Source organism: Eulemur rufifrons, chromosome 19, assembly GCF_041146395.1.
Source record: "Eulemur rufifrons isolate Redbay chromosome 19, OSU_ERuf_1, whole genome shotgun sequence".
Classification (NCBI taxonomy): domain Eukaryota; kingdom Metazoa; phylum Chordata; class Mammalia; order Primates; family Lemuridae; genus Eulemur; species Eulemur rufifrons.
This window is the reverse complement of record NC_091001.1, coordinates 41470232-41483110: the sequence shown is the minus strand read 5'-3', so window position 1 is coordinate 41483110 and position 12879 is coordinate 41470232. Positions and strand designations below refer to the sequence as shown.

At 33.6% G+C, this 12879-nt stretch overlaps 1 protein-coding gene across 4 annotated transcripts in view; it reads right to left on the bottom strand.

Annotated features, from left to right (window-relative positions):
• REV1 (REV1 DNA directed polymerase) overlaps positions 1–12879 on the bottom strand; it is an 87428-nt gene that overhangs the window by 35142 nt on the left and 39407 nt on the right. For all 4 annotated transcript variants that reach the window (XM_069494699.1, XM_069494700.1, XM_069494701.1 and 1 more), the window contains exons 4-5: positions 8688–8856; positions 2058–2210 (exon numbers count right to left, since the gene is read on the bottom strand). In XM_069494699.1, the coding sequence (XP_069350800.1) occupies positions 2058–2210; positions 8688–8856 (322 nt within the window). The remainder of the gene's footprint in view (positions 1–2057; positions 2211–8687; positions 8857–12879) is intronic.

Below are 12879 nucleotides of genomic sequence, written 5' to 3'. Positions count from 1 at the left end.
GTAGAAGTAGATAAAAAGTAAGAACCGGGTCAATGTGTGGGAGTAATTCAGTAAAATTTATATCTAGAAACATGAGGGGGTTATTCAATAAAATTTATAATGAGAAAAACAAGGACTTGCCCTATTGACAAGGGAAATGACATTTCATTTCTAAGAAAAGCGTATTCAGATGCCAGAGTGGTCCAAGGCAATCTGGACCAAGTTTCCTGATGACAGGATTATAAATGCGGGACCTATAACAAATACCATGCTAAATTTATATCCTGGATCCTCTAGATGTTTGTTTAGTAATGCTTGGTAATAAAGACAAAATTTGCATTCTTAAGAATCATCTAAGTAACAAAAAACAAAACCCTGAATTACAAAGCAGTAATTCATTCTACTTGGAAACGTCCACAGCATCAATCCAATCATAGCTCAGGCACAGGATGAAGGATGCCATACACTGTACCAGGGTACAAGTGAAATTACCAAGTTTTGTCTAAACTCCCTCATTCTAATAACAACTTGGTTTATTAGTTATTACAGTCTGACTACACAAAAAAGTCACATGAGTCAGAAGCTAAACATTACCACCCATTTCTGGGTTGGCTTGGGCTCTGGCTAACCATCTCATGGAACATGACAGGCAACTTTGAGTAGATCCAATCCTCACATATGATCACACCAGTGAAAGGGAAAAAGAGGACAAACTGGAAATGGTTAAAAGAAGAAAAAAAGAAAACCTAATGTGTCCGAGAAAGTCTGTTCCTTGAGATAAAGAGAAATCAAGGGAACAAAAAATTATATAAGAACACTTCAAAGAAACTTTACAAAATGTACTGAACATACCAAAAGTAAATAAATAAATAAATAAACTCAGAAAACAACCAAAGTGATGTAGTAAGTGAGAAAAGCCTTACATCTTGTTTTCTTTGCCAAAAACATTAAGATTCTTTACATGTATAATAGCAACACATACAACAGAAATGCACAGACTGGCAAAAAACAGTCAATATACATTGTTCTTGTACTATAGTTTCTCAGCCTAGACAAATGGACACTTGCAAAGTAGCTATTAAATAAATATACTGGAAATATCACTGGTAGATATACATTTCTTAGGCAATGCCATAAATATATTAAAAAAGTAAAATCTAATGGGTATATTCTTCCTAAAATTGTCACAAAGGAGAATTTGAGAAAGCATATTTCTATTTTATACTCTTATTAGTGAGGGTAAGAAAAAAAATGAAGCTATGTATTCTGTGAAAAGGTTTTCTGATATTGTATGTTGTACACCTTGACATTACATTAAAAAAATTAAAAGTTTTAGGTAACATAAAAAACTCCTGAATATGCTTATAAATGAGTAAAAGTTAAATAACAAATGACAACAACAAAAATTACAGAAAGTAGTGATACTGGATCCTTCCAGGTTAATTAGACTCTTCGTCTTCTGGAAAAAAATATATCCAATTCCCAGAGCAAGTAATTTAATAAATAAGGAGAAGGCTAATGATAATGAACCACCTGATATACAAGTTAAGGCAACACACCAATTAATTGTGAAGCCAATTTACCTAGGATTATCACAATTAAAGCTTAAATCAATATTTTTTTTAAAATCAGCCACATGAAATAAAGTCTAGATTCATTCCCAATTCTACAACCAAGGCTCACCAACTATACTTCCTTGAGATAAAATATTTACAAATTTAGAACTATAGTTATAAATTTTAAATTTTTCAAAAATGACCTAGAAATGTTAATATTTTTTTGAATTGTCTATGCATGGCACACAACAAAAGTATAGCTTGTGTAGTTAGTTCAGTTTTTGAGAAAGCAACATTCTATAAAAAATTACTTGTGGGGAATAATTATTTTCATGAAAATCCATGAAAAAAGTCTAATAATTTAAGATCCATTAGTATAACATGAGAATCTAGTATGACTGGAAAAACTTGTTACATTTTATTTATGAAACTTTCATCATAAAAATATGTCTTCAGCAGAGAATGGGCTGTACTCACTGCTAAAAACCAGCTTTGTAGTATTCCCAAACTAGACAAACTTACACCCTGTTGTTGAACTGTTTGGCTATATTGCTTGGACCTGGCACCGGATCCTCAGGTTTGCATACAGGATTAAAGTTGAGGCCTTTCTGCACATTGGACTGCTTGGTGTACAGCTGATATGGAATGCAAGAGAGGAGTCGTCCAGCTTTGATGCTGAAACAAAAAAGCAACACCAATTTAGAGTTCAATACTTGGTGAAAATGAGCCTCATGAAAAATCAATGCTCTTAAAGACAGAAGTATTTCACCAACAACAGGCCATTGTTTATTCCTTCTTGTTGTTTTAGTGATCCTAATACAGTATGATCTTAGAGTGGGGTGAGAAAAACTGCAAGCACAGAGCTGGACTAGTCAATATTCTAATCCTCATGACTTGAATATTTACTGCTATCCCCTGTTAACTGGTAACATAGAATCACTAAGACTATCAAATTTCATCTTACAAATTTCATCTTAAGCTTTTCCAGGATAAGTAAACTGAATGAAGATTCTCAATTTCCACAATTCATGTTAGGTCTACTAAATGTGAAAAACTGTAAGATAAAAAACCTCAGCTTTAAGAGTAATAAATAATTTATAATATTTTTATGTGTATAAGAATGATAAGAGTCAAGGCCATTTGAAGCTATGAATTCTAAGAGCACAGAAGCTACCCCACACATCCGACACCAAATGTGCACTACATATCAAACATGACCACTAATATTCAGGCGAATACCATGATTGTGGTACTAGGCAGTACTGGCACTTTATCTGAAACTCCCAAACATCTATTTCCTTTTGTACTTAAAAACTAAAATTAATTTAAGCTGTCTTAAACTGATTTTTTACTTTCTAATAAATTGAGTTATCCACTGTATCTTTAAAAATATCATTTTCACTTCAAATTTAAAAATAACCAACCAATATGCTTATGCTAACATCCAAATTTTAAAACAGGCTCCTTAAGTATTAGGAAATATTTCAAAAATATTTCTGGTTTTTAAACCTAAAATACATACAAAGGAAGTCATCAATTATTTAGGAAAAAAATTAATTACTAAATAACAAACTAAAAATACTTTTCCTATTGTCTCATAAATCTGAGAGTTTTGACATTTTTATTTTCTTAAATGGCACGCCACAAAACATCTTTAAAAAATAACCATGTAAGAAACAACTGAATTGGCTTACAGAAAGCAATTAAAAATACTGAGTCTACAACTGTGAACACAAGAAAATATACTGATATTCTAAAAATGGAACTATATAATGGTACATAGTATGTCCTTTATGTAATTATATCAATAAGTATTTAATAAGTCTACCTAAAGTACTTTAAACTATACCCAAATACTAAAACTACTAAATTATGATAGTAAACAACATACTGTATTAGTCACATTTCAATTTTCATTTACCCAAATGGACTTATTATCAGTTTAACGTTTTATAAAAATTACAGGTTACATTTAAATGCTAGAATCAAAATTCTAAAATTAGACCCTTTATTTACTTTATTCTTTATCAAACTCTTTTTCAAAACTTTAACAGCTGGTCTCAATTACCTAGCTATGGATCTTTGTCTTTTTATAGCACTAACTCACCTGGTTCCCCTCACTCTCTAAAGAAATACAGGTACTTAATACCTAAAGTAAAATCTTAACCTTAGCTTTTCATTCTTTTCATCGTTGATAGTTATAACTAAGATATAAGGAGAGAGTGAAACTACACTCAGTGTGCAAGCTGCACATCTCAGGTAAAACCAAAGTGTAACCAACAGGAAAAATGCTCTATTATCATGCTCACTTCACCCATAAGACAGCATGCTGGGGTGATGCAGACTCTACAGGTGCTCTCTATGGTCAACACTGATCATACACAAGGTTGTAAGACCCTGTGCAATTTCTAACATGAGCCATGTGGCCCAGCAGAATTCTTATATAAGAATAAGAGGAGATAGAGATTGTTACAAAATTAGCCAGTTTACTGCAGGTCTCAAATCAGAGATACTCAGTAAAAGGAATTAAAGCTCAATGTATTACTGTAATGTTAAACAAAAAAATTCTTATAATCTGAGGCCGAAATCACTATCAGTTGTATACTCCTGATTATCCCTGCTTATTCATTTATCTAGCTACAGATACATGGACAGAAACATTATCTAAACTATATTTTTTAAAGATCTTCTTTTTGAAAATCTCTCAGGGATAAATTTCTAACATTACTAACTTCCTGGCTTATCTAAAGCACAAAGGAACTGTATCTACATTTTCTACTATTCTTACAAAAAAAAAAGAACAAAATATCAAAATCCAAATTTCAAAACCAAAAGGAACTGATATAAAGAAAAGTTTAGATTCTATTCAAAAGTTTTTACCAGAGCTTGTAATGATAGCATTTTCTTTATATGAAATAATTCTGCATATCAAATATTTTTATACTTCCAAGTCAATGTCCTAGCCATGCTCCATTAGAAAAACAGTATCTAACACCCATATACCCACTTGCACATCCATTCAGGTACCCATCTTCTTCCTTGTTCAAAAGTGGATTCAAGGCAAGAAAGGATCCACTATGCACCAAGAAAAAGACTGAGCTGTTTTTTACCTATTATTGCATAGCAAATAAAAATCATCCTAGGTGTTCAAGATTGAAATTCCCTTTGTCCTGCCCCCAGTTACCTAAACTTTCCAACCACTCACCAACACAAGACACCATGAGCTCAAAAAAATAAATAATAAGAATGAAAATATGTGTATGACTTCTTCTCCTTCCTCCTATAGGGTGCAGATGTTTTTTCACTGTAGATACCGAGAGCTAAACTATTCGTTCTTTAGCTCCTGAAGATCAAGAATATATTTTCTAATAAAATATTACCTATAAGTCATTGGGAATTGGTCTAAAATGTGTGTGTTGGCTAGAGTTAGCCAAGTAAAAATAATTTCAGAAACATTTTGTAGAGCTGTTGAGATAAAAATGAAATGACATATCAATTTTTTTTTTAAAAAAGACAAATCTCTACTAGAAACTAGAGTTATATAAATATTCTATGCAAAGTAAATTGAGGCAGGCAGGACACAAAAAAACACAAACAGAATAAAAAAAGTTCTTGAGAGATAAAACTGCAATCAACTTTTATTTAAATGAGTTGAACAAGCACTCTAATATTTTATAAGGAATGTAATTAGAAACTAGAATTTTAGTCATATATGAGTATATGACAAATTTGCTCATGTAAATAGATCGGGAGTTTTAAATTCTGATTGGGAAGTCCTACTAGCAGATCCTAGTGAGTCGGCATGAACTCACAACAGATTTATATGAGAATCTAATCATAGGAAGCAGGTTCCCACACTACAGGACTCAACACAAAATCAAGAACAACAAAAACAAGACCAACCTGTAGTAACGTAGGTCAATGTTTTTAAACTGTGCTCCATGACACTCTTCAGGCTTGATGGGCCAGTGGGATATGTCACAGCAGCGTCTCATTATCTACTCTATTTCAAATTTCAATGTGAAATTGTCTCAAGAAAAGGATTATGACTGAAACTAAAAAACCGCTACTTATGCTATGTACAAGTGTGAAATTTACAAAATAAAGGTTTCACTAAAATAATCTCATACCTTAAACTAAAGTACACAGGCTTCTCATTAAAGGACTCCCCTGCCTCTTAGAAGTCAGGTCCCTATAATCATGCCTACATTAACTCAGGTTTAATGACACACACACAGACATCAGGGAATTGTAATGAAAGCAACACCCCACACACTTGGAAGTGGTAGTTTGTTTTTAAACTGCTCAAGTGAAAACAGTGAAAAACATGCTAATAATAGAAGAGAACAGCATGTATCATCCATTAAATAGCTAATATAATGTTTAAATTTTAAAGTATAATAAAATCTCACAAAAACACTGCTGAGAAGAGACCAACCAGATTAGGATAAGATTAATGAAAACAATGCCATGATTTAACCAAAAGAAGTCCATACTATAATGACATAACAGACTGGCATTTATTCTATATATTACGATATATGCCAACAATGGGCCAGCTCATCTCTAACAAGCTTAATTAAATGGCAAAAAACAGACACAAACAGGAATCAGAATACCTCAATTCTAAATCCTGCTCTGTTTTAAGGGTAAATCAGTGAGAACCTTACTGGCTCTGCCTTCTCATATACAAAATAAGACCAGTAGGCCATATAATCATGATGAACAAAATCACTTTTAGTTATTTAAAAACTGATGATTAAGCCTGACTCTAGATTAAAATAAAATCAATTAAAGTGAATTTTAAGATTTATAACTATCTCAGTTGCTTTATCTATTGTATTATCTCCCTAACTGTATTTGGCAAGAAGGGAAGAGTAGGTGGAAAGAAAACAGCTGTAATGAAAAACACCATTTTCTAAGTGAATCAAGTTGCCCCAGCAAAAGCCCTTTCCCTCTATTCCTCTACTGTCCGTGGATCCCCCTCATTCCCTCCAAAGCCAAACTATTGCTAAGATAAAAATTCTAGCCCTAGCACAGTGACAGGATTGTCTGTGACAACACAGCTCAACTCTGGAGTGATGCTAAATGCTTATACTGAAAACTTTACAAGTTTTTAAATGAGGAGACACATAACTAAAAGCCATTTTAATCAATCCTATCTAATGGATGGCTAGTGCAAGGTTTAAAAAAATCCTTATCTATAAAATACATTTGACTTTCTGGAGGTAGTAATATACTTTTGAACTTTTGGAATTTTCTAATACTTGATAATATTCATAGAATAAAAATAAAATAACAGTAACTTCTTACATATTATGCCTTTATAACATGCCAGGCATTGTGCTAGGTAGTTTGCACAAATGATTTCTATTTCTCATGTAACCACAGCAGGTAGATACTAGCCTTCTTTTACAAATGAGGAAATGAGGTTCTGAGAGACCGCATAATGTTTCTAAAATTACATCAGGTTATACGGATAATGAATTGCTGAGTTTGGATGTGAACCCAAGTATGTCTTCAGAGCCCAGGCATAGACTTTTCCACTACTATGTTGCTTCTCACTGAATTTATGTGGCTAACTATAATAAAATATTATAAAAACAATTATAATAAAAGCAATATTCAGTATGTGGAATAAGTTAATGGAAGGTATCAGAATTAGTAAAAACTGGAATTAGGAAAAAGGTTTGGTAATTGACTTAAAAAGATAATTTCCAAGCTTATTTCATTAGCAACTCATTATACAATCTGATCATTCATATATGGATTATAATCTATCCATACATAAAATTCTGATTTTAATATTTTCACTTTTATCTTTTATAAAACCAGCAATCACTCATATGCGTTATATACTGTATCACTGAACTTTTGGCATCATCAAGGTTCCAGATGACATATTTAAACTCAAGAAATTAATATGAATGGCCACCACTAATTTACAACTTATTTCCAAACCAACAGCAGAGAAACCATAATTAATCACTGAGAAATAGTTAATAGTAACATTGCAAACTGTTCTCCCTCCTTGTCCCCACTCCTAGCACTCCAGGCCCACATTATCCTGATGTATTAACATGCTAAGCAAAAACAAACAAACAAACAAAAAAAACCCCCCAGATACTATGTAGTAAACATGATATAATCTACTTATATATTAAGCTTATTGTTTATTATCTGTCTCTCCCAACAGAATGTAAGCTCATAAGAGGGAGTGAAGGGATTTTTATTTTCTTTCATTGTTATTTCCCAAGTACAGAACACTGCCTAGCCCATAATAGGTAAATAAATATTTGTTGAATGAATAACATGCTTGATAAATCCCTTCCCATAACTGCTTCCTGCTTACCTGAGTCATCTCCCCTAATTCCTGGCAGCTTAAATTGCAAGAACACTAATATAATACTTTTAATAGGACACTAAATCCTAGGCTAATAAATTATCAATGTGAGGTTAAAGAGTATAGTATAGTAGTGTTAAGACAATTAATATTTTTCACTCTGTCAATTAAGAGGCAGTATGTTAGATATGCATTTAAATAGAAATAAAAAGCATTCCAATTAAGGAGGAGATTTGGATTTTGAGACAGATCTACCATTTTTCCTTCTTTGACAGCAAAGTAATAAACTTCTCTTTCCTTCTCAAAACACTTGTTCTCATTCTTCTGACGTGGCCTCGAGGACAAGTGCTGAGCTTTCAGTAACACAGCCTTGGTGAAAGAGACCCTGTCTCTTAGATAAATTAATAAATAAATAAAATAAACAATTATTTACAGATTCTCCCCTATCAATCCCCTGGCTCTTGCCTCCACACACTCTAGCTGGGAGTCCTAGGGAATTTCCCAGTTCCTTTAACTCACTCCTGGGCCTTTAAAAACAGGTTTCATAGTGTGAGACAATGCTATAGTGGGCCAGAGAGCAAGGGAGCCCTGTGAGTCAGGTATGCTGGACAACGCCTCCCAGAGAGGTGGGACTTGAGCTGGAGCCTTGGGGTGTGTGTTAAAGGGGCTTGAGAGATTTTGAACTAAAATATGAGTCCGTGGGATAAAGAGTATTTTGAATTAAAGACCTTTAGAGATCAACAGGTCTAGGGAAAAAAACTTTTCTAAATTATAAATTTAATTAAATTTAATAAAAAATTTTAACTTACCTTTCCACAATCCATTCTGGTCTAATTACTTTTTCCCCCTTTAATTCTTTAATTTTGGCATTAGGAAGATTTGTGGCAATAATGTGTGTTGTTTTGGATCTGGAATAATACACATGGTATTGACCTCCATGCAACATCATTAGCTTTCTCAATTCCTCAGCAGAAGGATCTGTAAAATTAATATTAAAATATATTAAAAGTTTTATGCATAAGGAAGTAGAACTCTAGTGAATAATCCCTTAAATAGGCCAATTTAGAGAACCTCACTGGTTCACTTTCTCCTTGGCCAGTAAACAAAGCTGGGAAGTCACAAGGTGATAAAGCTATGTTGCCTTAGCACATCCTCTTCCCCCGGCTGCCAGAGACAGGCAACTAACAGAAAAACATCTACTGTAAGAAATGCCTACCAGAGCAAATAGGGACCTCAAAGAATGCCCCAAATACTAATAACAGAGCAAATATTTTTAAATTTTGGATGATATTTTACATATGACCTTGATATTGGTATCTTATGTTTTTAAAAAATTAACACCTATAAAGACATTAATGGATCGTTTCAACTCCTCCAGAGTAATACAAGAATAGTCAGATAAATAAATTATTCACACTGTAAGTAGACTTACTGGATGGCTTACTAATGGACTTTCCTCCTAAAGCTTAATAATTTTAATTTTTATTTAAGAAAATATTTAAAAAGTTAAATGGTCAATCTTAACACATTCCCTGATATCAAACTGAATCAAGGCCAAAAAATAAAGCTTACCAATACAAAAAAATATTCCAGACCAAGAAATCCCATTTTTCAATTTTCAAATTGTTTTATTCTTAATAAAATATAGAAAATATCTTAAACATCTTAATTATCAGAAACATATTAAGAAAGAAAATATCTTAAAAAAACAATGTGATTTATGCTTTCTCATAAAAAGAAATGTCTGATTCACTAAAGTTATGTTATGACCTACATTACTAATATCACATTAAATTAATTATTTTCAATCACTTTTCTGTTTCTTTCACCTATGATCCTAATGAATGCACTAAATCACACCTCCCCTGTCAACAGCTGTACCCAGGAGGTAAGTTTCCACAGGAGGCTCACGTATCCACTTTGTTATTAAAAGATTTTCCTTACACTAATACACTGCTGGTGGGACTGCAAACTAGTGCAACCCCTGTGGAAAGCATTATGGAGGTATCTTAAACAGATTCAAGTAGACCTGCCATTTGACCCAGCAATCCCATTACTGGGCATATACCCAAAGGAAAAAAGGTCATTCTGTAACAAAGACACATGTACCCGAATGTTTATAGCAGCACAATTCACAATCGCAAAGATGTGGAAACAACTCAAATGCCCATCAATACATGATTGGATTAGTAAGCTGTGGTATATGTATACCATGGAATATTACTCAGCTATAAGGAATGATGAAGATACGACATCTCTATGGTTCTCCTGGAGAGAGTTGGAACCCATTATATTAAGTGAAGTATCCCAAGAATGGAAAAACAAGCATCACATGTACTCACCAGAAAATTGGTTTCCCTGAACATCACCTAAATACACATCTGGGAATGACACCAATAGGATATCAGACTGAGGTGGGGGGGGAGGGGATGGGGGGTATGCCTACACAATGAGTGCATTGTGCACCGTTTGGGGAATGGTAACACTTGAAGGTGCTGACTCGGGAAGGGGAGGGTGGGGAAGGGAGGGATATATACCTACATGATGGGTGCAACACGCACTACCTGGGGAACAGACACGCCTGGAGCTCTGACTTGGGGGGAAAGGCAGTACAGGGGCAACGTATGTAACCTGCAATTCTGTATCCCCCATAACAATAAGATGAAATTAAAAGAAAAAAAAAGAAAAAAGAAAAAAAAAAGAAATAAGAAATGGATTAAGTTAAAAATACATTTCTCACTAGACAAAGTGGACTGATTCATTAAAATATCACATTTTGTTTTTATGTAGAATTAAAAATATTCACAGATATTTTGTGTGTATATTATAAAAGGTATTGTGATAAATAAATATCAATTTAGAAAAGAAAAAAAAGATTTTCCTTAAGCTTTACCAATATAGGTCCAAGTATTAAAACAAACATTTTTATTATAACTGTCTAATTAGACAAATTTTAGTCTTACGAAAAAGGGAAAAAACCTAATAGCACTTATAGATATGCCAGGTTTGTCTAAGTCTTACAGAACAGAATTTGACACTACTGATTACACATACTGGCATTGTTCAGTAGAAATATAATGTGAACCACAAATGCAAGCCACATATATAATTTCCTAGTAGCCTCATTAAAAACAGTAAAAAGGTAAAATTAATTTTAATATTTTAGGCTAGGCACAGTGGCTCACGCCTGTAATCCTAGCACTTTGGGAGGACTGCTTGAGTCCAGGAGTTCAAGACCAGCCTGAGCAACATGGTAGGAACCCTGTGTCTACAAAAAATAGAAAAATTAGCTGGACGTAGTGGTGTACCTATAGTCTCAGTTACTCGGGAGGCTGAGGTGGGAGGATCACTTGAGGCCAAGAGTTTGAGATTGCAGTGAGCTATGATGATGCCACTGTACTCAAGTCCAGGCAACAGAGCAAGACCCTATCTCAAAAAACAAAACAAAACAAAATTTTATTATTTTAACCCAACAGATCCAAAATATTATTTCAACATGTCATCAATATAAAAATATTGAGATTTTTCAACCCTTTCTTTCATATTAAGTCTCCAGAATCTAGTGTGTATTTTACATTTACTGCACATCTCAATTTAGCAGCATTTCAACTGCTTAATACACGTGACTAGTGGCTACCAAACTAGGCAGTGTAACAGAGAATTGAAAACACGCTTTTAAATAAAATGAATTCAAAATTCACAATAGAAGATTTTCAGGGGTTAACGATCACAAAAATTAAACTATAGCATCAGAATAATTTAGTGTAAAATAGCGGATATTAAATACCTAGCCAAAAAGGAATCTATAATTTCCTTTGTTTCTCTAATACTAAAGTACTTCCCTGACCTTATAAAACAGCAGTGAAAAGTACCAAATCAAAGGCTAGATTATAATGCATTAATATGGACACCGAATCCAATAAAAAGCACAGAAATCTAAAAAATTAATTTGCAAGTTAATCTATCAATTTCTTAAACTAATTCTAATTCTATTAAATGATTTAAATCGAAAATTGCTGACTGTCCTCTACTTAACTGAAAGATATGCCAGGAACACATTAACTTTGCACATACACACTCATAATGCACTCTCCCTTCTACTAGTTGATCTTCAAAATATAATTGCTCTAGAAGTTTGGAACTGGAAAACCTGGAGAATTCATTGCTCTTCTACTGGATGAAGTTAAGAGAGCTCTTTGAAGTTCAATTGTGAAAGCTCTTGGATATTCCTCAATGTGAAGTGAACCATGAAAACCAATCTAGTTAAAAGGTAAGCTCACATAAACTATGGTGTCAGACTGACCTGGGTTTAATCTTGACTTTAACATTCTTTAGTCGTATGACTTTGGACAAGTTACTTAACTCCTTTAGGCTTTCTCATCTTTCTTCATAAATAAATAAAGCTATAAACAATGAAATAAGTCTGGCACATAAAAAGCTCAATATGATCACATTAGAACTCCTTACAAATAATGCATATGACTTGAGGCTCCTGCTCTAGACTCTACACAAAAAAGAAGACAATATGCATACATTGGCACAGGGTGGCCCTGACTTTCAAACAAAAACAGAACTGTCAGCAGTGTACTGTGCACTATGCACAGCAGCCAGGGACTACGCCATCAAACAGCCTGGCATGGCATGCTAAAGTCTGGTATGCATGGTAGCTGGTAGAAGCCCTTATTTTGATTCTTTAGGCTTTAAAACAGTATTAATATTTCTCTCTGGTTCTATTTCTTCAGCAGTAGAACATATTTCCTTATTATAATTCAAAAGAACATAACTGGTAACTGCAGATTTACGTAATTTTTTTTTTTCTTGAGACAGGGTCTTGCTCTGTTGCCTGGGCTAGGGTACAGTGGCGTCCTCATAGCTCACTACAACCTCAAATTCCTGGACTCAAGCAATTCTCTTGCCTCAGCCTCCCCAGTAGCTGGGACTACAGGTGCATGCCACCACGCCTGGCTAGTATGTTTTTACTTTCTGTAGAGAAGGGGTCTT